Source organism: Ammospiza nelsoni, chromosome 8, assembly GCF_027579445.1.
Source record: "Ammospiza nelsoni isolate bAmmNel1 chromosome 8, bAmmNel1.pri, whole genome shotgun sequence".
NCBI lineage: Eukaryota > Metazoa > Chordata > Aves > Passeriformes > Passerellidae > Ammospiza > Ammospiza nelsoni.
Window position 1 is genome coordinate 23,104,770 of NC_080640.1, and position 17,635 is coordinate 23,122,404.

Sequence of the window (17,635 nt, forward strand, 5' to 3'; positions counted from 1 at the left end):
CTTATATGAATCAGCTACTTGCTATGCAAAACAACAATAGTTTAGACAGCTTCAGTTGTAAATCCTTTCCAGAATTTTGTTGAATTGCTCCACACTAAATGTCTAAAAATTAGGAAGAGTCTATTTATATAACTTACTCTCTTGATCTCAGACTCTATTTCCTAAATGAAACAAAGCCTCAGCATTTATTTTTGTAAACCTTCTTCCTTATATTCATTGAACATTTCCTAACATATTAAAGACATTGAAGGTACATATTAGAGGTTAAAGCTAATAGTTATTGAGTGAAATTAATTCCTCTACCATAATCATAAGCAGTTTACATTGTCTACTGAATGCAGACAAAGATCTCAAACATTCATTTGCAGAAAAACACACTCAAAGGCAGTAATAATAGCAGCTACAAAGGTAGACAACATCAGAAATTACTCTGAGGGCATCATTATCTTCCAGGAAAACATGGGCCTTATTTAATAATGTTACTTTGACTTGTGAAAGATGGAAGTTTTTAACTAATATAGAAAATCTCTGAAAAAGGGAAGTGATTCTGAAGGAACAACTGTTAGATCACACAGCTCTGAAACCAGCTCATACACACCTGTGAGGAAATCTTGAATAGCAGCAATAAGAGGCTCTCCATTTCGAGGTGTTACCAAGTTTGCTTTAGTCTGCATGACACAAAAAGATGTTATGCATTTGAAGACACTGATATTCCATTGGCTATTTAAAATGGAGTCTATCATTTAAGACATTTATTTTATGGTGAGATGGTCAAAGCTTATTCTAAATTGAACTACAGCTTTCTTCAAAAAGATGGAAAAAAGAAGTCAGAAGTTTCAGTTCACTTTCATCCATGCACATCTGACAGCTAAGGAATAGTCTGAGAAAAGTTACTGGAAATAGCATATTCCGTTTCCAAACAGAAGTGGCAAACAACTTGATGTGTTTTGGTAGGACAGGGAAGGGAAGACAAACTAGCTTTGAGAACAGGTGAAACGACAAGAGGTGTTACATTCACTATAGGGATCAACTGCAATACTGCAAGTGGTGTAATCCCTCCTGATGGGTAACAATAAAGCCACCTCTAGCCCCATGATCTTCTGTTTTACTCAAACTACTGCTCCAGTTCATCACCCCCACCCATGGAGCAGTTTTGCCTGAACCCATTCCCACACAGACCTGAATCACACACTTGGGGGTGCTCTTTTTAAGCTCACAAGTCACTTCAGTGAGCTCCAACAGGCTGCAGCCAACAATTGTATGGGTACACCCAAATTGAGAGTAGCATTTGGCAATGCTAAAGGAGCAATGGATTTGTAAACCCTCAGCTACTGACTCACACCACAGATCAAAGATTCCAACCATCAGATCCTTATTTATCTTCCCTCCCTTCTCCCTTTCTGACCTGCCCTATGAGCCCACTCCCTCCTGCCTTCTCTGGGAAGCTGCACTCTCCAGTACAAGCCCAGTATCACCACCTCATCTCCAGCTGGTCCATCTAACTGCAATTCCCAGGCTGTCAGACCAGAAGCAAATGATGGATCTGCTGGTAACAGAGCCACCCTGGTAGCCATCTCTAAGGACAGTCAGGCAGAAGCATACTCATGACATCTCCACTGCAATTTCCCCAAATGTTAAACCTAAGGCTAGTTGATTACCAGGGTGTACCAGTCCTAATTTATTCTGAAGTGGTTTTTGCAGAGTTTTCAAGCAGCTTCAAAGATGGAAAATATCCACACCCAGTAATCTTGACAGTACTTCAGATTTCACATGCAAGTTAATAACTAAAGGACTCAGCCCATCTGTCACCAGCAAAATCCCAGCATGAGCATTTTATCTACCCACCCCCATTAAAACAAGTGCTTCTGCTTTTGCTTCTTCTGTCTGAGGAAGGTGAAGGTTCATCTCATCTCCATCAAAGTCAGCATTGTATGGTGTACAGACACACTCATTGAACCTGAATGTCCTATGAGGTTTTACTCTAGCCTGGAAAAGGAAAAAAAAATTAGGTACACACAGTCAATCATGGCTAAAAAAAAGCCATGCTCAAGTGCTTCCTTTTTATATTACAAAAATGAATCAAAATTCCTGATTATAGGATTTGACTCAGCGGGAACTGACAGAAATTGTGTTCAGATTATATTTTAGAAATGTAGCTAATAATTTTCATTATGAAATATTTATTAAAAGCACACAAGACAACATGCTTTGTAGAGATCACATCAACTCCACAAAAATGAAATGCTCACAGAAGAAGACATAGCAAGGTCAACTACAGCTGTTGGAAGAAGTGTGCACACAGAATCCTGTCTGGGTACACATCAATTCCCATACACAGGCACAACTGCACTGCATTCATCCTTGCCTCACACACTGTTTCAGCAGGAGCTGTTGATTTTTGCTTGTGTAAGACAGAAACACCATAAAGGCCAAGTGCCTGGCATTGCAGGCTGCACTGTCTGTGCCAGCCTGTGTGCACTCACAATGTGGGCCATGATGCTCAGCTTGTGCAGAGAGGGCTGCCTGTTGAACAGGACAATGTCACCATCGATCAGATGGCGCTCCACAATGTCACCGAACTTCAGCTCCTGGGCCATCTTCTCTCTGTTCCCGTATTTCAAAAACCTTCATAGAAAGAGAGAACAATGCAGTCAGAAGATACACAGACACTAAACAAAGACAACTAAAAATTAATTCTGTGTTTATAATGCCAACTTTTCCATTAAACACTGGAGTATTGGTATTACAATAACTAGAAAACAAAACTGGTATGGACTGAACATCAGTCACTGCTATTCTAAGCAGTGAACCTATTTTGGCATTAGCTACAGTGATTAAGCATTAAGTAAGAAAAAAGTCCATTTTTAAGTGCACAGAGTTTATTTCAATTCTATCAGAGTATAGGAAGTTTCATTCATGTATTACCCCTCCTTCCTACATATAAACTGACTTTAGATTACTTCTCACATGAAAACAGCCAGTACAACTTGGCTAAAACCACCTGTTTTCACTTGTGTCTGTACTACTACCTCCATTTCAGCTAAGATCAACTCAGACATAAAATAATCTAACTGCACTTCAACATCATTAGTACATGTGCACTTTAGTTTAAATGCAAGAGACTATTTTAAAAACTGGTACAATAAACCTGAGAACATAAAGACAATTCTTTCTCTACTGCCCTGCATGAAAGGTTCTAAAAATAAATTTTAATCCCTGCAGATATAACTGCCTTCATATACCAACAAGAACAAGTTGATAGGGAGAAATAAAAAGTGAATCATTACAGATAAGCACAATACCTTTTCATTTGAGTGTGCCTTTGTTGTATAAAGTTTGCTCCAGGATGAACATCAGGACCATTGCAGACAAGTTTCCTCATAAAATTAATATTTGCTTTGTTCACCTGTTGCATAAAGACTTCAATCAGAAACAAGCAGTACATGTTTCAGGATCTTGTTTTTACTGATGGCTTTTGTATTCTCAAATTTTAGGCTCAACTGACAACCCCCTTACACAGCCTCCAGCTGCTGAGGGGAACTCGCAGGATGGAATAGAGGAGAAAAACACCAGCCTATCTTAGAGCAGGATATCAGAGGGAAAATAAATTAAAAATCTGGGAAGGAAACTTAGAAATAAATGTACCCATCCACTCCTTTGCACAAATCTATGAATGAATTGAAAAAACATGAAGCAAAAGTCTTGGTTGTAGAGATGTCACTCCTTACACCACACCTTGCCAGCACTTGCCTATATCCAATACCACAGATCTTTACTTGCCAGCAGCAAGAGAACTGGCAAAGCATCAATGAATGGCATTTCCAACATAATGCAGTACATTCACTCCCTTTTAGAGTGAGTAAAGAAACAACATCAAGGTCTGACTTAGGAAAAAAAAAATAGAATAGAAAAAGTTTTTGAGTCCTATACTACTTACCTTTTCAGGAAAGGTCAATATTTTAGCAACATGAATAGGCACTGCTACTTCATCTATTCTCAAGTTAGGATCAGGTGAAATGACTGTTCTGCCAGAAAAATCCACTCTCTTTCCAGACAGATTGCCTCTAAACCGACCTAGCAAAAAACAAAACAGTTGAAACTCTTTAAATAAAAAGTTGTCAAAATGTTATGTGTTAAGACAGTACATTAGAACATCATCTAAGGAACAGCACTGAGGTGCTACACAGCAGTAGCAGAAGGAGACTTGGCAATAGCAAAGACTTGTGGTTCAATTTTAAAAAAATTATTAAAAGCAATTTTTAGACAAACCTTGCTTTCCCTTAAGTCTCTGAACAAAACCTCTGGTCCATTTCTTAGGTGCCATGTTGAGGGGTATGCCAGAGAGCTCACTATTAATGTACAGGGCACACTGCAGTTGAAGAAAATCCCAGTCTTCCATAATCATCTGTGTTTTGGCTCCTGATATCCTATGCTAAACAAAATAGTAATCCAATTCAGAAAAGAAATGTAACAACATATATTAAACTAGACAAGAAGTTTTCTGTATGAGTACAACTCTTCCTTTGCAAAAAATATCATGAAACTTCCATCAATTGGAATGAAAAAGGGAAAATAACTTCGTGAGAAGATGCATATTACTATAGCATAAGGCACATCACAAGGGAACCCAGCAAAAAAGAAAAATCTTTTGACTAACATGGGCTTTGAACAAATGCTCACAAAATTAGGTATTTCTTTCAGTTACATTTTTCCCAATCAACTTAAGCTAATATAACTTAACTGACAGGAAAATCAGTAGTTAATAGTTTTTTCATCACGGAAGAATTAGTATTCAATTCATTTTGTCTGCCTGACAAAGGAACAGTTTTGCCAAGTGTGAAAAGTATTATTCTGGTAGAAGCCCTCTCCTAAGCAAATGATAAAATGTCAAATCATCTTTTAGTCTCAATTTGACGGCTATGCTAAATGAAACCCGATTTCTCAAGATCAGATGGTGGAATAAATAAAGCACAAAAATGTAAGAAAAGAGGAAGGTCTACAAGAAAAAAATCAAACCCAAATCAATAGGTGTAATATTTTCATTGTAAGTAACTATGCAAAAAGTGTGACAGTCATGGGAGAGGGAAAAAAAAGAAAATATTAAAAAAAAGTAAATGGATCAGAGCTGAAATGAAAAAGCATTTCTCATAAGAACCCAGCAGACCTTCAGCAGGTCCTACACTGCAAGCAGCCACTCAGCCAGTCCCATCTGAAGTAAGCTGCTCCTGTCTCAGTAAAATGCCCATCATAGAAATACAGCACCAGACTGTAAGCACTAAACCCATCTGCTATATTCAATTCCACACAAATCCTTCTGAAGGCAGCAGTCTCAGAGGGTGAAGGCTGACTCACCTTTTTTATCACATCATTGAGGAAAATGATCTCTGTCAGTTTCATTGTCAAATCATCCTCATTGGTGCCAGACTTCAAATCGCTCACCACAGAGGGTCTGATACACAGTGGAGGCACCAGGAGCCGTGTGAGGATCAGATCTGAAGGTTTACCTGCTTGTGGGTTCATTAGAAGTAGAGGGATGTCTTCCACTGGGATTCTTTTAAAGAGGTTCAATACTACCAAAGGATTCAAGTTTTCCTACAAAATCCATTGGGAAAATGGGGAGAAGAAGCCATCGTATCAAGTTCCAATACCTCCCTCCTCCCCTTATTTTATTGATGCTCAGAAATAGCCATTTTCAAAGGCAAATACAGAACTATTCATGCAAACAAAACTATGTTTTGGTTTATTTATTCTGAACCAATGTTTTTAGCATCTCAAATGTTAGCTTGCTACATATTCTTTCCTTCCATTTTTCCCCTGTATCTGTATGTTTACTTCCTAGTGTGTTGCTCTGTTGTCTCAAGAGTTAATGGAGACTATCTCACTGTCAATAGAGAAAGCAACTCAATTAATATCCTACAACAAACTTACAGTACATTGCATTCATTTTATTAGTAAAAAATCACATGATCACAGTACTACCTAGATATTTCTCTCATCTTAGTACATCTACTGCTGTGTTCATTACTTTTTCCATCCAAGTATGTACCTGGAGATTTTTCCAGCTTGCTAAGAGCAGAAGGAAACAAAACTGAATACAATGAACAGCTAATGAAACAAATAGCAAATGAAGTCTGCTCTTTCTCAACATTAAGAACTTCTGAAGAAAAAAAATGCTTGCATTGGAATTAATACCTGTCTTACAGTAAACCTATATATACATGCAAACTTTATATGGACCTGTGTTTCTTCTTCCTGTTCTAGTTTATAGAAGCACAACACACTAAGAACATTACTTTATTTACAGGCAGATGATGGTGTACCAGAACATGCTAATATACTAAACTTCTCATTTTAGGAAATTAACATTATTGCACTGGATACAAACATTCTTCATCCATCTTTTGATATACAAAATTCTTGGGTCATCACAAGACTTGAGCTGATACATTGCAAGGCTTTAAGAAGTTTTATTTCATGCACAAAAAAAGAGCAAAATATGTAGGTAAATAATAAAATAATAAAATTCACCTGAGCTCTTCCCAGTAAGGGCTCCACTTCTTTGTTATATTCAATGGCAGTTTCAAAGGACTGGAGAAAAGTAGATACTACTGGATCTACAACTTTCTTATTTGTCTTGTACTTTTCATGTATTATCTTCAACAAACCACACTTCTTCACAGTTCCTGCAAGGAATTAAATATAGATTGCCTTGGGATTTTATTTCAAAAAAAACAAAAACACCACCAAAACTTAAGTAAGTTACAGTTCTAAAACATGCTAAACCTTCAGCGAACATAAGAAAAAATTAAAACTTTATCAGCATTATTAACCAGCTTCCTAAACTCAGAACAATAAAAGGACAATCAAGTTATACCTTTTTATATGGATGGCTTGGTATTACCTACATGATGGTGCAGCCTCTGAGGCTGAAAGTAGGTGGTTTAGCCCACACCTTTAATTCAGCTTCATCTCATTCACAGCAGATATTTTTAAAGTAGAAGTTTCCACACTAAAAACAGGATTAAGAAGTGCCATTTAGGTATCTTACCAGTATCTTCTGAAGTAATTTTGGAAGTGAATTACCACAAAAATCTGATAAATATTTCCATGTCACGCAGCTAACATGATTCATGAAACTTCCACAGACAAATCCAAATGCTCAATTTGTTTCACTGAAGTATTCTGACCCATCATGTAACTTCTCTAAATGCCTACTGTTTATGCCCCCTATGTGTAGACAGGGCACCTATGATAAAACAGTTCTACTTTTATTGAGTTGCTTAACATTTCAGCAAAGAACCCACAATTTTCATGAGTTAGAAGTTAGGTTATGGATTAACCATCTACTATAAACCTGTAATAGACCAATTCCTGAAACAGCAGTAGCAGGTGATCAGTGTAAATGAAAAAAAAACAAGACCTATTTCGAAAACCACATACAAACTCTTACAAAAATACTCTGCCCTGAAGAAGGAATAATCTTAAGGTAATTTACTTCAGTGATGAAAAATGATGCTCACTCAAAATTACAAATGCTATCAATGCTTCTATATGAACATATTCATCATTGCCAATAGCTCCCAATATTTTAAAAAACACATTAAAAGGGGTGTTTTTGTCATGACTGAAGTATCAAATATTGGTTACAACATGAAACACTACAAGCAACTAGGAAAATGTCAGTATCCACACAAACGAGGTTAAAAAGGATGTGCCTGGCTCTAAAAATGCAATTACCTGTTTCTTAATGAAGGCCAGAGAGAACACCCACTAGCTGTGCAATGAACAAACATATTCAAGATTTGGATCCTACCACAAGGTGAAAACCACCAGAGCAGATAACATCACAAACTGCTCATGCTGATACTCACCATTAAAGGCCCCACAGTAGGGACAAGTGTTTTTCTTTCGGCACTTCTCAGACACTTTCTTTTTCAGCCCTCTCTTCTGAAGATATGTAAGGCCAGGTCGTTTTAGGTAATCTAAAAACTGCTTTTTTTCTTCCACTGACAGCATGATGCGGCAACAGGTTTTGCAGATCATCTTAAAGGTAAACATGTATAAACACAGTTGTTTCAGAGACACATTCAGAGATGTAACCTCTTGAACTACAGCTTAAGTTCTTCAACACAGTGCATTTCTTTGAATGATATAGCACTGTCTTGATTAGAAGACCAAATCACATACTGGAATATACACTAACAAGCACATGAGAAAAATACAGTCAATAAGGCAAATAATTAGCTAAGCTCTGCAGGGCATTAAATCCATATAAAGCAAACAGAGCTTTGATTTACTTGGATGTTCTGAAAGCCAAATTATCCTACATATATTTAATTCTAACTGCAGAAAAATAATAGAATTTTGCAATCTGAGATTACATAGAACATCACTAAGACTGGTTTTTAAATACATGTATTTTACAAAAGAAAATGTACACAAACATAGGTTCCTAATGCAACCTTATTTTGGCCTTCTCAACTACTTTCAAGCATCATCTTTACTGAAAATGTCCTTTTTTAGACCAGAAACTGACAGGAAATCACGATCATGTTTACCTGTAAGATGCCTATCACAGCTTTGAAGTACCCAACGTGAAAGCATGGTAGTTCTAAGTCAATGTACCCATAATGCCCTAAGCAGTCAGCCAGACTTTTGCCACAGGTTTCACAGGGACGGTCTTTTTCACTGGTTCCCTTTGGGAGAAAGACAACACACATGCAGAGAAAAAGTTAGCTGTAACTGATAGGATAGATACAGAACACAGCAGTTTATAAACTCGCCAGGAATCCTAGTAGCAAACCACTCCTTTTCCCCAGCATCAGAAGCACAGCAATAGCATTACAGTCACTCAGACCCTTAAGAAAAATGGCTTTTACACACAGCCCCTTGCTGACAACAATGACCTGGACTTGGGCAGCTCTTACAAATTATTTACAGACTGTTACTTAGAATTATTTACAGATTACTACAATCTACACTGTGGCATTTGGATGACACATGCCTCTGGGTATCCCAGCAGTTTGGGAGAAAAGTAACTTACTTCCTGCCTCAAGAGAATGCATTCCTGCCCACCAAAACAGTAAAAATAGTAACTGGCATTGCAACTAACAGTCTATGAAATTCAAGTAAAGACTCATTTGAACTTACTTTGGACAAACATTATGTTTCAGTGACCCCAACCTTTTTTTAACCACTTGAGCAACTCCCCAGAAAGAGATTGGAAAACCAAAGAAAGGTCCTCACCATGCGATGGTCCAGCACTCCATACTGCAGCGGAGAGTGATGGTTGTCCTGACTATACAAATTCTTGCTGACCACCTGAATGTGAGCTTGCTGACGCATCTCTTCCGGAGACTTCATGCCAAAACAGATGTGGCTTCTGGGATAGGAAATTTCAAATATATGTATGGGTACATACATATAGGCATATAGATATATATACACACACGCAAAACTACTTATAATGACAAACACACCTACATGCAAGTTATCACAGAAACAACTGGGTTGAAAAAGACCTCAGAGATCACTGAACCCAACCTATAACCAAACACCACCTTGTCAATTAGACCACAGCACTGAGTGCCACATCTGAGCTTTCCTTAAACACTTCCAGGGACAGCGACTCCACCCCTCGCCGGGCAGACTATTCAATGCTTCAACATCCCTCTGTGACAACGTTCTCTCTCATTCCCAATCTAAACCTTCCCTAGTGCAACTTAAGGCACTCTCATTCAGTCACTGGTTGCCTGGGAGAAGAAAACAATTCCTAGCTGGCAACAGCCTCCTTTCAGGTGGCTTTAAAAAAGAGATAAACTCTGCCCTAAGCCTCCTCTTCTCCAAGCAGAACACCACAGCTCCCTCAGACGCTCCCCCCTAGGGCTGGTGTTCTTTCAGCAGCCTCGCTGCCCTTCTTAGGACCCCAAAGCATTCTAAAACAATGCACAGGTAGCTAGGTTGAGTCAAAACATTGCTGAAACAGGATCTTTTCAAATAACTATAAAAAATAAAGCTGCTTTACGGTGAGTTGGTGGTTTTTATCTGAGGGACTTATCGACCTTCCGGGGCATCCCCCTAGCTGGGCACAGGCACAGTCACCCATGTGGGAGAGCCCAGCCTGCGGCAGCGCTCCGATGAGCGGAGCGGCCGTGTCACGAGCTGCTCACCACGGCCCTCCACACCAACGCTCTGCCAGCTTCGGCTACAGCGGTTCTGTCCCCCACAACTCTGCCGCTCCTCGCCACAGCCCGCGGGCACCGCACGACCCCACTCACATTTTCTTGGCCACATCGGTCTCCCTGAACTGCTCCTTCACCATCGCGGCGGCTACAGCGGGGCCCGGGCGGCTGCACGCGGGGCCTGGGCCGGGGCGGTCAGCGCGGCTTCCGCCCGCAGCGCCCCCTGCCGGCACCGGGGGACACCTCCCCGGAGGGAACCTCCACAGCCGCTCCGGTGCTCAGTGCGCAGCGAAGAAACTGCTCTCCGTGTTCAGGGGGAACTTCCCGAGCATCGCCGGCACACCGCCCCTTGGCCTATTAGCCAGCACCACGGAGCTGAGCCCAGCCCCGCTGACACCCCTGCTTTCCTATACACACGAATGAGGCTCTCTGTCAGCTATCTCTTCCCGAGGCTAAAAAAGCCCAACTCCCGGAGCCCCAAGCAACTTCCCAACCGGGCTGCGCCGCCACATTCAGTCCGTGGTTCTGCGTGTCCCCACAGCAGCCCTAGGTCACCAGCTGCGAGAGCCCCAGCGCGCACGGCCCGACAACAGGGACAGCACACAGCGGGGCTGAGCTCGGCCAACAGCGCTAGGCGGCACACAGGAACTTCACCCTTTCCCTATCAGGACATTACGCGCTTTCTGCGACCGGCTTTATAGGGCACACGAAAGCCACGCCCATCGCTATTTCGGGCCAGGACCGACGCTAAAAAGGGCGGCGCCACGCTCAGTTCTACTACTGGTAGAAGCACGTCTGTGCCTCTTTATAATTGGCCTGGGAGGGGTTGTCGATCTCTTTCTCTTCCGGTCGCAGGAACGGCAGTGGCAGCCATGGTGAGTGCCTGGTTTGAGCCGCGCCATCCGCCCTATACCGGCGCCATCCGTGCCTCGCCGCGCCCCCGCACCGCCGCGCTCTGCCGGCCCGGCCCGCCCGCACCCGCCCGCGGGGGTATGGCGGACACCGAGCCCCGGCTCCTGTGGCTGGGCCGCCGCGCGTCCGTGCCTGCCGGCAGCAGCGAGCTGCGGGGTGAGGGCGGTGCTGCGGGTTGGGCCGCTCTGTGTCCGTACTGTGATAACGAAGCACCCGTGTGCTGCCGCTCTCTGGGTGCTGCCGTGGGTCGCATTCGCGATTATTGCGGCTGTTCCTCTCTGGAAGCCTTGTGGAAGCAGTGATGTGCAGGGTTTTTAGAGAAACTTGTACACTGTGTCAGGAAGAACATAGCTGGCAGCTCGAGGGAGCTGATCTCTTTTCTCAGCCGTGGTGCGGCTGTACCTGGAGAGGAATGTCCAGTTTTGGGCTTCTCAGTCCAGGACAGACATGAAGGTCCTGGAGCGGTTCCAGTGAAAGGGGACTGGAGCATTTCTCTTGTGAAGAAAGGCTGAGAGAGCTGAACGTCTTCAGCACAAGAAGAGGTGATGGAAAGGCTGCCTTATCAGTGTTTGGAGGGGGGTATCAGAGGATGCAGCCAGACTCTGTTTATTGGTGCCAGGCAGTAGTACTCGAGCCCAGGTGATTTGACGTGAGGATTAGGAAGAGTTTCTTTACTATTGTAGTGCATGGTTAATCATTCTGTTCTATATGCTTACTTCCCTTTCACCCTGTGCTTTACCCCCACCCACTTCATGTTCTTACTTTGAGGTCTGGTGCTAACACACCAAGTGCCATGCTGAGCATGTAGTTTACTGAAAAAACTGGCTAAGCTTTTCTGGACCTACTGACCTGTTTTTCTTTTCAAGCAAGAACATCCAGGAATCTTGGGTGCTCCCTTGTGCTTAGAGGTGGAAAGCCATAGAGGCAGTAACATTTGGGCTTAGGAGGAAGCTTCTGTTGTATTGTTAGAGTACTTGGGATTGAAATCCATGTCTTTTACTGAAAGCTGCGTCAGCTTTTCATGGTAGTGAAGGTGTGTCTGTTGCTGTTCTGTTTGGACACTGGGGATGAGTTTGTCAGTTTCTCGCTGTATTTATTAATTCAAGGTGTTTTCTGTGGCCCAAGACAAGCCCACTTACATTGTGAGGTCACTGTCAATATCTGAGGCTCCTAAACATTGTGGTAGTGTGCATTATTTGTGCTCATATTCAGCTTCTGTTGCATTTGTAGCTATTGTTTTGTTTTATTGCATGTTTTCTTTTGCAGAATGACACAGTGACCATCCGAACCAGGAAGTTCATGACCAACAGACTTCTGCAGCGCAAGCAGATGGTAAAAGACTACAGAAAATTGCATTTATTTTTTTGGTGGTTCTGGGCTGGAAGAAGGTTTAGCTGCTATAAATATGGGGCCCTTAAAATCTCTGGGGTTCTTAAATAAGAAATTGTAAGAGCGTATGGGTTTAAATGTGTTGATGTATGCTCAAGGTAAATTGTGATGGTGGAATTGTACCAGCTTGTGACTGGATGTTGAGGAAAATTTCTGCACCAAAAGCAGAAAGCATTGGAGTAGGCTCCTCTGGGAAGTGGTTAAAACATCTTCTCTGGAGGTATTTAAATGACATGTAGATGTAGCACTTGAGAACATGGCTTAGTGACATTGGATCTATTGTTGGATTTAATAATTTTAAAGGTATTTTTCAGTTGAAATAACTCAGTGAAGCAAGAAACTTCTGAATGCTTTTGTGTCAAATGAATTATAGCTTGTGCTCCTCAAGTGTCTTAGTTTAAATGCTGAGCTCATGGTGTGACTGTAGCACCTGGTGGGGCTGTGTACTGGACATTGACCTTTTATCAAATTGTTTAAATTCTTTCGTAGGTCATTGATGTTCTTCATCCTGGAAAGGCCACAGTCCCCAAAACAGAAATCAGGGAAAAGCTGGCAAAAATGTACAAGACAACCCCTGATGTAATTTTCGTCTTTGGCTTCAGAACTCACTTTGGTGGTGGCAAGACAACTGGTTTTGGCATGATCTATGATTCCCTGGACTATGCAAAGAAAAACGAACCCAAGCACAGGCTTGCCAGGGTATGTTGTTTTCTCATGTCTGGAAAGCAGGATTTGCATGTGTAAAAACTCAGGTTTTGTAAAGTACAGTTGTATGAGAGCTCGTAAAATAGCACATGTTAACTTCTGCATTTGCAAAATAGGCCAAGTGTGTTTTTATTCTCTATTGCTAGGGAATTGGGAAGGCAAAACTGATAATACCAGAGGTGTTTAGCAGTAACTTTCAACAAAGCTATATTTGGAGTATAAAATAAGCATAAGAAATGGGGCTGATCCATGTGCCTCTTCAACGTTTATGTTCTATGTTGAATCATTCATTAGTTAATGATCTCACTACTTAGTTAATATTTCATATGTAAACTTTGTTTGAACATTTCAGAAATTCTAGAACTATTAAAGAGTCGTTAGTAGAGAAACAATGTTAAAAGCAACTTTCAACTGTTTTTAATAGCACGGCTTGTATGAAAAGAAGAAGACTTCCAGGAAGCAGCGAAAAGAGCGTAAGAACAGAATGAAGAAAGTCAGGGGCACAGCCAAGGCAAATGTTGGTGCTGGCAAGAAGGTAGGATGAGCATATCTTTTAAGGCAGAGTGAGCATATGCTATTGAAATGTTGATTATGAGTTCTACAACAGAATAACATTGTTTTTCTTCCATTTTTTCACCTGTTCTACTGGATAACAGAAGGTAAACTCTGTGTTGTATAGCTTGTCATCAGCTCAGTAGCTTAGTTTTGCTCCTCACTGCTGCCAGCCTAGCTGATATGACATGAAACAATGCTTCCTAAATTACTGTTTCCTCTGTGTCACTGTTAAACTTCATCAATCTAACAGTGTTGCTCTAATCACATAACTCAGTCTCGCAATACACACTTGAGATAATCTTAACACTTGTTAATCAGGCTGCCTAAACCCCTAATGCTTACTCCACCAAGTTACTGTTGGTATGGTGTTCCTTACCCAGGTAAGTTTGTTAAGGATGTGTGGTGTAGGCAGTGAGGACAGTGTGTAAGAAAGATAAGGTAGAATGCCTTGGGGTTTGAGGGACTGATGCCCAAGGTGGTGGAGTCTTCCTCTGGTGAGGCTAGACTGATAGAGCCCCCTGGGCTGTGGCTGTGACCTGATAAAGGCAGGTTAGGGGGAGGCAGACCTCTTCCATCATGAAACAGAACCAAAGCTGAGGAACAGGTTGGGTGGGAAGCCAGTCACTTTTCCTCACAGTGTTCTATCTTCTGATAAAAATTGAATAAGCTGTGCAGGCCAGTGAGGTTTTTTTCAGGTGTTTTAACAAGGGGAGAGAGGGTAATGGGTTGTGATGCTTAGTTCTGTAGCTGTGAAAATATCTTGCTATCTTGAACTGTAGTAATCTTCACTTTTGCTTTTTCCTTCATTCTTGGAACTCTCCATCAGAAATGAAGTATCTGCAGGTACTGGAAATGAGCATGGATTTGGTGCCTGAATTACACATCACTGAAATGTGTCTATTCTTTTAATGGAAGCACTGTACTGCCTTGTATGCATGTTTGATTTGAACTTACATCTGTCATGTGAGGGTTCACTTAATGACATAATGAATTTTATTTGTGTGACACGGAAGTAAAATTTGGCTACTAGCAAACCAGACCTTTTGAAATTAGTGAATCAGCTTTATAATAATTCCCAGTGAGAATAAATGCAAGTAACTCAATGTTGTTGACTTGAGACATGGGATCAGTCACCACAGGATCTGATTCAAAGTAGTACAGTGCACTTGCATGTGTAACCTGACCATTGTGTGAAAGTAGTGGTGTACGTGAAAGCTAAGTCACATCACACCTGCTACGTTTGAGATGGTGCTTGGAAGTGGCACAGTTGTCAGCATTAAACTTTATTTACTGTTGCCCAGCAGTGTTCCAAGTTAACATACAAATTACAGTGGAATTGGAAATCTCAGTGAAATTACATTTTGTAGTTAGTGGATGTGAAGTTGTTGTTACCCCTGGGTGGAAAGGAACAAGTGTTACTGACAGTTAGTAGATCAGGGAACTACTTTGCTGGAAAACATTAGGAGCCTTTTTCCTTTGTGCTTTAATGCTGTTTTAATCATGAAGTCCTACAATGGTTTATGGCACAAAATTAGCATTTGATATAGTAGTAACACCAAATATTACTACTAGTAGTAAAACCTAATGTTAGACACTTCTGTCAGTGCCAAAGGAGCCATTTCATATTGCACCAGTCCCAGTAGTATGGAGGAACTTTTTCTTTTAAGATTTTTGCACCTGAAGGTAGCTGGTTTTGAGTGTTAATGAAAAGTGAACAAATGACTCACTTGAATTGTTAATGGCGTCCAGTTCATAGAAGCTCCTAAAGCATATCAGCAGTTCAGAAATTGAAGGCAAGGATTGTGCCTTGTAGCAGTTACATGGGAGATGTGACTTCTGTATCAAGTACTTGTCAAACTAACGTGTAGTCTTAGTGGTAGGCAAACTGTGCTTTTGATTAGAGATATTTTGATGTCTTTTAAAATGATCTTTCAGTTGATGAGTATGCATGGGTTAGATTTGACTTGTTTACCAGATTTGCTAATCTTTGTGTTCACTTAAGATGAATTATTTTGTTCATTTCCCAAACAACGTACTTGAACAGAATTCTGTGCTGCATTATAGAAAACCATTTGTGAAATACACTGAGCTTTGTCTTCAGAAATGCATGTTCAGAGATCATGATGTGGTATGGTTCATCATCCTTATCACAGCTGTGTGGAAGAATTTTTAATAGGAGCCCTGGAACACATTTCTGAGTCCACCTACAGAATCTGTGAGAATTATTTTACCTTGTAAATGTGTCAGTACTTGATTCTGAGAAATATTTAGGCAATTGTATATTCTAAAAGTTACATATGATGTAGTCATGAAAAAATCAGACATAACAAGACATCAGCATAGTTTTCTTTGATGCTTCTTTTCACTTCTCACTCCTTTAGCATTCCCATTTTATTTTCCCTGCAGTTTCAAGAGAAGCATTTTCAAATATTTTGTGTTACTTAATACATTCTTTGGCTCTAGAGCTGGCTGAGCTTGCTAAAATTGGGAACAAGAATATGTGGATGTGCTTCACCTGGTCTTTGCATTTAAAATAGTGATACTGAAATGCCAAATAATCTCCTCTCTCCCTTAAATGTCACAGCTGTAGCTGTGACAGCCTTTGACAGGTGGGGCTGTCAAACAGAGGTGTGGATGGGTAAGCACTTGGAAGCCATTGTGGCCTGTAGGTGTAATTGAACAGGCAGTTGCATTCTGAGCATTAGTTGAACTCTAAATAGCTGTTGAGTTTAAGGGAGTGAGTGAAGTCTAAGTCTTCTGTCTCTGCAGTAGTCACAACTTCGAGGGTTTCCTATCACATTTTAATGTGGTTAATTGAAAACAGTACATGAATGTCAGTAAAAACCCTCAAAGCTCAGTTTTCTACAGTAGTAGAATTTAGATAAAATTGTTACTAATTGATGCTTTCTCTTTTTCAGTAAATGAACATTCTTCAGGTGGAAAACAGATAACAGGTATGCCTTCAGAATGCTTTGTAAGGGCAGCCATTCAGCAGTGCAGTCATTATGATAACAACTCTGAGGTTTATTTTTGCAAAGACTGTGGTACCTGTGCAGACATAGAACCCAGTGCAAGAGTTTAAGGCTAAGAATATTTACAAACCACTTTTGCACTTACTACTGAGTTGGTATCTTATGTGACTTGACTTGCATGAAATACCTGATCAGTATAAAGACTGAAATAGTACATTAGGTACTTCAGATTTACTGTTAGCACAGTTGCTGATTCTTTAGTGTTACTGTTTTTCATTTGTAGGTATGCTAAAGAGGATAGATGTTTGGGTTTTATTGTCTAAAAGAGATTGAAGTAGCATGATAGCTATGTTTGGAAGAGATGTATGTTGCTTTCTTACAGGTATTCATTTTGAGGTAAATACTTACAAACAGGATGCTCTTACAGACAAGTCAGACTACATTTTTATATCTTTGCTGCAGTAACCTAAGTGCTGTGGTCAATGACTGCTCCAGAAAAAAACTGGTTTTATTACAAATGGTCTGAGTGACTCAGTTGGAAGGAACTTAAACATTAAACAGTCTGTCTGGGAGCTGATATAGTGAGTGTAATGTCTTAAACGGAAATCTGTCAAAGCAGTTGTAGCTTGGTGATCTCTTCTGCAAAATTGCTATAATTTAGGCTCATTTATTGCCATGGCAGTGCTGGGAAATTTTGAGCTTTATGCTCTTACAAGAAGAGCAGTGTGGTTCACCTTACTTATTTGGGAAACAGTCTTTCAGGCTTTATAAAAGCACAAGTGTAAAAATTGTTTTTGTGTGTTAATGATCTGTTTTTTCCTTTACAGGCAGCATCATTCTATGAAGAAATAGAGAATGAATAACTCTGGAAAGCAGAGAATGCTCATCTGAATTTAACATCAATAAATTCTGTCAATAAAA

At 40.6% G+C, this 17,635-nt stretch overlaps 2 protein-coding genes across 3 annotated transcripts in view; one reads left to right on the forward strand and one right to left on the reverse strand.

Annotated features, from left to right (window-relative positions):
- Positions 1 to 10,797, reverse strand: part of POLR3A (RNA polymerase III subunit A) — a 32,639-nt gene extending 21,842 nt beyond the window's left edge. Inside the window, exons 1-12 of the mRNA XM_059477095.1 lie at positions 10,278 to 10,797; positions 9,247 to 9,382; positions 8,559 to 8,696; positions 7,872 to 8,043; positions 6,529 to 6,683; positions 5,353 to 5,592; positions 4,270 to 4,432; positions 3,938 to 4,074; positions 3,303 to 3,406; positions 2,484 to 2,625; positions 1,846 to 1,986; positions 599 to 668 (exon numbers count right to left, since the gene is read on the reverse strand). Coding sequence (XP_059333078.1) covers positions 599 to 668; positions 1,846 to 1,986; positions 2,484 to 2,625; positions 3,303 to 3,406; positions 3,938 to 4,074; positions 4,270 to 4,432; positions 5,353 to 5,592; positions 6,529 to 6,683; positions 7,872 to 8,043; positions 8,559 to 8,696; positions 9,247 to 9,382; positions 10,278 to 10,321 — 1,642 coding nt within the window. The 5' untranslated portion in view covers positions 10,322 to 10,797. The remainder of the gene's footprint in view (positions 1 to 598; positions 669 to 1,845; positions 1,987 to 2,483; positions 2,626 to 3,302; positions 3,407 to 3,937; positions 4,075 to 4,269; positions 4,433 to 5,352; positions 5,593 to 6,528; positions 6,684 to 7,871; positions 8,044 to 8,558; positions 8,697 to 9,246; positions 9,383 to 10,277) is intronic.
- A 119-nt stretch (positions 10,798 to 10,916) lies between these two features.
- RPS24 (ribosomal protein S24) lies at positions 10,917 to 17,635 on the forward strand. 2 transcript variants are annotated; one of them, XM_059477048.1, is made up of 7 exons: positions 10,917 to 11,056; positions 12,360 to 12,425; positions 12,972 to 13,181; positions 13,612 to 13,722; positions 14,569 to 14,585; positions 16,661 to 16,696; positions 17,542 to 17,635. In XM_059477048.1, exons 1-5 carry the CDS (start codon positions 11,054 to 11,056, stop codon positions 14,572 to 14,574), a joined length of 396 nt encoding a protein of 131 aa, XP_059333031.1. In that variant the 5' UTR covers positions 10,917 to 11,053; the 3' UTR covers positions 14,575 to 14,585; positions 16,661 to 16,696; positions 17,542 to 17,635. The 2 variants fall into 2 exon arrangements, with proteins under 2 accessions (XP_059333031.1, XP_059333033.1); XM_059477050.1 differs by lacking the exon at positions 14,569 to 14,585.

What these genes read in the sequence shown, in the direction of transcription:
- RPS24 (XM_059477048.1), top strand. An exon ending in TTCTGCAGCGCAAGCAGATG is followed by an intron (nt 12,426 to 12,971) that starts GTAAAAGACTAC and finishes ATTCTTTCGTAG; the next exon opens with GTCATTGATGTTCTTCATCC. An exon ending in CCAAGCACAGGCTTGCCAGG is followed by an intron (nt 13,182 to 13,611) that starts GTATGTTGTTTT and finishes TGTTTTTAATAG; the next exon opens with CACGGCTTGTATGAAAAGAA.